This window comes from Kryptolebias marmoratus, unplaced genomic scaffold (genome assembly GCF_001649575.2).
Source record: "Kryptolebias marmoratus isolate JLee-2015 unplaced genomic scaffold, ASM164957v2 Scaffold125, whole genome shotgun sequence".
Classification (NCBI taxonomy): Eukaryota; Metazoa; Chordata; class Actinopteri; order Cyprinodontiformes; family Rivulidae; genus Kryptolebias; species Kryptolebias marmoratus.
The window spans coordinates 9,048-15,708 of record NW_023665859.1 but is presented as its reverse complement, the minus strand read 5'-3'; the positions used below and the strand labels follow the sequence as shown (position 1 = coordinate 15,708).

At 45.9% G+C, this 6,661-nt stretch overlaps 1 protein-coding gene across 2 annotated transcripts in view; it reads right to left on the bottom strand.

The window, feature by feature from the left end:
- Positions 1-3,996: 3,996 nt before the first annotated feature.
- LOC108228826 (transcription factor E3) overlaps positions 3,997-6,661 on the bottom strand; it is a gene marked incomplete at its 5' end in the record, with an annotated part of 11,076 nt that continues 8,411 nt past the window's right edge. The window contains 5 exon segments of one of the 2 annotated variants that reach the window (XM_025003335.2): positions 3,997-5,312; positions 5,625-5,772; positions 5,872-5,967; positions 6,051-6,141; positions 6,365-6,476. In XM_025003335.2, coding sequence (XP_024859103.1) covers positions 5,001-5,312; positions 5,625-5,772; positions 5,872-5,967; positions 6,051-6,141; positions 6,365-6,476 — 759 coding nt within the window. 2 annotated transcript variants of the gene reach the window in all.

Below are 6,661 nucleotides of genomic sequence, written 5' to 3'. Positions count from 1 at the left end.
TGATGTTCTGATGTTCTGCAGGCGGTGGTGGTGTCAGAACAGCAGGAGGCCGGGCAGAAGGCTGAACACTCTCCCATTTCTGTGTTTATCAGTTCATGGCAGCTTATCTGTGCAGAACATGCACAGAACCAGGACCCTCCTAGCTGCTGTGGTTCCTGCAGAGAAACGTTCAGCAGGTCAGAAGCTGCTGGTTCTACCGTCCTCCATCATCCTGCACTGAGCAAAGTTATCCTCAGCTGTTTCCTGTCGCTGCCTTCAGTGAAAACATCTGCATTCCAGGGTTGTGAAATAAAAACAACATTTCAATAATTTACTGTTTGAAAAGGGAAATATATAATAAACCCATAAATATAAAAAAGTTTAAAAAAAACTTGTTGGTCCAGTCCTCGTTGGTCCGGTCCTCGTTGATCCGGTCCTCGTTGGTCCGGTCCTCGTTGGTCCAGTCCTCGTTGGTCCGGTCCTCGTTGTCCCAGCACCCAGGGGGTCCAGTCCCCGTGAAGCATCCCATGATAGACTGAGCTTCAATCACGATTTTTTGGACAGTTCTGGGCTCATATCAAGGTTCTGTGATGGTTCTGGGCTTGGATCAGGGTTCTGGGCTCGGATCAGGGTTCTGGATTGGCCCTTCCTGTCCCCCAGACGACCGTAGCAGACATAAACAGACCTGAAACTCTTCATCACTTGCTGAGGGGAAAACCAGAAACATTAAAAAGAAAGAAGGGCCAGCTGTTTCCCTGAGTTTTATTATTTGTAACATTTGATTAATATTTGCATAAAAAGGGACGGACATGTTTCACAGGAAGGGGCTTGTATGACCTTTGACCCGATCAGTCAGCTGATTAACCCGAGGACTTTCTCTGCAGACTGCTGTGTCCACTGCCTGCTGGCCTGCCTGTTCTGCGAGCTGCTGTCCATGTGTTCGGCCGTTGAGGAGTGTCTGGTTTGTGGAGTGGGCGGAGCCAGCTGCTGCGACGCCTTGGTGGGCTGCTGCTGCGTGGAGGCGGCGGGTGAGGCAGCCTGTACAGACGAGGCGTGCCAGGCCGTGATGGACTGCTGCGGTTCCTCAGACTGTCTGGAGATCTGCCTGGAGTGCTGCTCCATTGTCTTCCCATCATGAAACTCTGACATCGTGGTTGATCTCAACGGTTCTGATTCTTTGGTTTGGTTCTTCTCTGCAGGTTCTGTTAATGATGCTCACACGAAGCATGAAGAGGCATGATCACAGGAATATGTCAGTAAAAATCTGTTTTTTATTTATTTATTCAAGTCACTTTTCTGTAGATGAAGCCAATTTACAACAAAAAATCATCTCATGGAAAAAAGAGGCGAAGTGGAAACATGGAACAATAAGATCTTTAATATCTTGGAGCTTTGGATGTCAGGAGGAAGATTTTAAATTCTCTCCTGAATTTGACAGGAAGAAGAAATCTGATCTGTCCTCAGAACTCTGGCAGCAGCAGTTTGGATCAACTGAAGCCAATTTTAGGAGGTTTTTGGACCCAGAAAGGCTGCAGAGTTGGTTCCTTTCAGCAACCTTTGAAAATGAAGAGTCGTCCATCTTTAATCTAAGTAACTGATTGGATTCCTCAGATTTATGGATCAATAGAACTCAGTATCATCAGCATAACAATGAAACTTTATCCTCTGCTGTTTAGTAACAGCAGAGGATAAAAGAGATCTATTCTACTCTGTTTATGAGTCCAGCTCCTCGTTAAATCTGTTCATTTCTGTCCTCGGGAACATCAGAACAGAAAACAGATTTCTGCTCTGTTAAAAGTGAAATGCTGACACAAAGACTCCATCGTGGTTCTTGGGTTCCTTTAGACTCGGAGGTAGAAAATGATTTTACTGTTTCAGAGTCGAACCTCAGGCCACTCCCCGTCCTGGAGACCGACAGGTCAGGAAGGGGCGGGGCTGGGTGGGGCAGGACGTGGGCCCTGCTCAGACAGGAAGTGTGTGTTTGTTGAAGCATAACGCCAGGACATTCAAACAGGAAGCAGGAAACCACTGAAAAGCCAAAACCCCTGACCTTTGACACCAGGGACATCAAAGACAAATCCAGAAACACACACCTATTTATTCTTCTATTTCTGTGAGGACTTTGACATGACCTGAAACCTCAAACACCTGCTAGAAATGTTGTCCCTGAAGGTCTCACTTTACAGATGGACCTGAACTGAGCACGGTCCCCATAACAAGAGCCCGACCAGAACACAAGCTCGTATTTCTATCATTGTCTCGACTTCCATTATTGTCCCATTTAACCAAAACTTAACACTACCAGTACACACCTAACCCTAACCTAAACTCACTTCACACCTTGGACCTAAACCGAACCCCCAACCCAGACATGTATGCATCAGGACCAGGCCTTGGTCCCCAGAAGGACCACTGGTCCTGATAGGGTAGACACTTATACCAGGACAAGTCATTAAAATTTCATACACTCACACACACATACAGCAAAAACAAAAAGGGTTTTATTTCCGTAAGTAGTTGTCAGTTTGGATTAAAGGACAGAAAGGTGCCACCTACTGGACAAACAACAGAATCTGTCCTCATGAAGGGTCCATTCTGCCCTGAGCTCAGACTCCCAGGCAGACACTGTTCAAGGTTTGTTGTTGATTCTGTTTTCTTTATTTAGTTTTTTTTTTAAATCCTTTCCTCTTTATTTGGTGTAAATATTATGATAAATTTAATGTAAGGATTAAAGTTCCCATGTTCTACTGGTCTGCAGGTTTAGTTGTTTTAAATCAATGTAAACATATGACTGCCTGATTCTTACTTTTATTAGACGAGTTGGTTTGTCAGCAAACCCAAGCGGTCCCATCAGAGCTCCTTCATGACTCCGACAGGTTTGATGACTCCACCTGGTGGTCAGGTGGGGGAATGCAGCTGCTACCTGATATATGATCCAGTGATTTATTCCTACAGATCAGTTTTATGGGATGTCCTTTTGTTGGAGCATGTTGGTCTGTTCATAGGTGACTTTATAAATAAAGTCACATTTTTGAGTTTTATTTTTATTTAATCCAAACAGTTTTGTTGCTTCATGTTTTTCTGACAGTCTAAGAGTGAAGTCAGTGCTCACTACACAAACAAGCTGTTTGCATAAAAGCTTCTTTAATGAACTAAATGTTTCAATGTATTTTGTGCTGCTCACCTTTTCAATCAAACTGTTTTATAAAATTAAAGTTTCTGTGAACAGGAAATAAAAGTGAAACAGTTTTCTCAGACGTTCAACACGTTTCTGTATAATTCTTTATTCTGTTATTAAAAAAACAAAAGAACGGTGGACATGACATTTCTATAAAACAAAGTAAACTGATAAAAAACAAGAATCTGTAAACATCATAAAGATATTTGAAATCACAAATGACAAAAAAGATTCCCTTTCTGACAATTTCAGGTGATCCAGTTTGATAAACAGCTGAATTCAGCTGCTCAAAGGTCCAGACAAAGCTAACTCCTTTAGCTGCTAGAAGCTAACAGCATTACAATAACAGCAGCTAACAGATACTTTTACCAGCAGATCTTATCCAAATCCAGTCAGTTTTACTTTAAACGGTTTTATTTTACCGTTCAAAGTTATCAGAAGGAAACTAACAGCTAGCGGTAACAGTTAGCGGTTAGCAGCTAAAGGTTAGCTGCTAACCGCTAACTGCTGATTAGAACTGAATTAAAAAAAGACAAAAACTAGATAAAGGAGGCCAGCTTGGTTTAATCGCCTGTTTTTAGCTGGTAAAGGGGGGGGGGGGGGGGGGGGGGGCTTTGTCGCCAGAGCTGTAAAACCTCCTGCTGTCAAGNAGTATTTCAGCCTGCAGCAGGAAGAGCGATCTCTGGTTGGAGAATCAGGGAGAACTGATGGATGAGCAGAGTTAACAGACGCTCTGAACGCAGCAAACAAGTCAAACAGTGATAAGACTGAAATTACCTTCATCTGTAATTTATAACATCACATCTCCAGGAGGTGGAAAGGTTACGGCCATCTTGGTAAATGTTTTACACATTTATTCTTTCAAGCAGATTTGTTGGAAGACTTTCTTTTCCAATGAAGACAAGTTTTCAGCTTGTGGACAAAATATATGTTGAACCTGTAAACTGACATTCATGACAGTTAATTTTATAAACTTCTGGTTGAAAAAAAACAACATTTAAAGGCACATTTTCCTCATTTTGGAATCTTCATAGATTCTCTCAGTGCAAAGTTAGATCTGTCAAACATTACAAAGCAAAGTTTGACCTTTTTTAGCTCCAAACAAACCAGTTTCCAACAGAAAGGCTGTGTTTTCTGTTGGAAACTGCTTTAAAGGCAGCACACACCTCACGATTATAACCCAAACCACCGGAGGACCGGATTGACTCGGCCCAGCGGCCACCTCTGGGCTTGAGCTGTATTTTGCCCATGTGTGCTTTAATATCAGTTAATAGTTTCTCCACCTGCAGGACATTTTATTTTGCTGATATTTCCTGTTTCTGTTGTGTGTTTGGTTCCCTGAAAACCAAAATACTGCCGACAGCATCGAGTTAGTAAAAACCTCTGATGCTCAGGTAGAAGCAGATTTTCCTGCATCTACAAACTGAAAACGATGCTTCAGTAAAACATGATAAGAACGTCTGCGCTCAGGTGGAACCGTCCTCCTGCCTTCAGTTTGTCTCCAGCAGGAAGCTCAACCTGAACTAATGGACATGAACCGGATCAGAGTTCCCTCAGAAAATGTTTCCAGCACAAGGATTACAGAGACACACCTGTTGGACAGGTGAGCTCCTGTCGCTTCTGGTGTTTTTTGTTGGACACAGCGGTTACCACGACAACCATGAGGTGGAACACTGAGGACACACAGGCAGACGGTGGTAACCATGGTTGCCATAGTTACACAGCCTAACCTTTGAACTCAGAGCTCAGAACTCAGAGATTTGAAATAGTTCCAATTGTTTAAAGGTCCTTGCTGAGCCCGCCGAGGCTCCAGCCAATCAAAGATCAGCATGCAGTGATGTCATCAGAGATCTTCATCCATGCTAAAACTGCTCCTCCGGCTGCTGGTCTTCGAGGCTCCGCAGGACAGCAGCGGGTCGGACATCACTGCCACCCCACCCTCCTCCTCCATCAGGAGCCCCCCCAGGCCGTCCAGCTCCGTCAATCCCATGTTGGACATCAGGTCCGGGGAGAAGACGGTGGAGGCCACCTGCGGCTCGTCCAGCTCCATGAAGCTCAGGGAGGGGGGAGGCAGCGGGGGAGACAGGAGAGTCTGGGGGTCCTGAGATGGGGAGGAAGATGAGAGGCCATGTAGGCGAGCCTGGAGCTCCAACTCCTGCCACAGAAACACAAAACATTTTACCCTCAACAATACGGCACCTCACCTCGCATGCATCTCCCCGCCACCTGTCAGGCTCCTCCTCCTCACCTGTCAGGCTCCTCCCCTCACCTGTCAGGCTCCTCCCTCTGACCTATAATCCCCGTCTTTGACTGTCAGACCTCTCACTTATAAGGCTCTGCCCCTCACCTCGCATGCATCTCCCCACCACCTGTCAGACTCCTCCTCCTCACCTGTTAGACTCCTCCCTAACTAAAGGTCAAACTACTCCCCCTCACCTGTCGGAGCTGATAAGCCCCTCACCCTCACCTGTATGCGCAGCAGCAGTGAGCGGTTGGTACTTTCCAGTCTCCTCTGTCTGTCCTCCATGTCTCTGGCTCTCTGTTGTTCCTTCTGCAGTTTGCGGATGTAATCCACCGAAGCCTTCAGGATGGTTCCTTTGTTCCACCTGGTTTCCCTGAAGGACCAATCAGAGTATTGCTGTAGTATTAGTATCAGTGGTAGTACACTTAGTGATACTACAGGAGGAAGTGAGGAGGGTGCGGCGTTTACTGACGGGTCAGAGGATTTGGGGATCAGCGCTCCGAGTTCTTTGATACGGTCGTTGATGTTGAAACGTCTCTTTCTCTCAACTGAAAAACACATCAACAGTCTGAAGGTCAAAGGTCAACATTAGACCCAAAAAACACCTTCAGTTTCTTGATAGAATGGACCTGCTGCTGGTTCAGAACTAACTTCATCAGCTGTGGGCTGATGTTCCAGCACTCACTCAGGTTGTGGTTGTCCTTCTTCTGTCTCTCCTTCATCAGAGCTTTGGTCTCCACATCTACAAGAACAAGAACATCAAAAAGGACATCAACCAGGACATCTGCTGAAGACAACTTCCTCTGTCCTCCGGTTTAGTCAGGGTTTGAAGGACCCAATGAGGCATCAGGTTTCTGCTGTCAGTGTCACATCTTCAGCCAATCAGATGATCTGACAACACAGCGAGGAGTCTCGTCTGTATCAAACGCCACAGAATCAGTCTGGCATCATGGGACGTCTCTTACCGCTCAGCTCCCTTTTGACGGCGTGCAGGTCAGCTGGGCAGCTGTTGCTAACGGCGATGGTGGGTGTGGTCATCCCTCCGTACACGTCCAGCACATTCCCTGTCACCGGCAGCTGCAACGGACCAATCAGAGAGCAGAATCAGACACACAGCTGAACAAACAGTCAAACGCTGAACCAATCAGGGTCCATCTGAGGCTTTGTGGGGTCCTCTGAAGGTCCTCTGAGGCTTTGTGGGGTCCTCTGTAGGTCCTCTGAGGCTTTGTGGGGTCCTCTGAGGGCCTTTGGAGGCTCTGTGG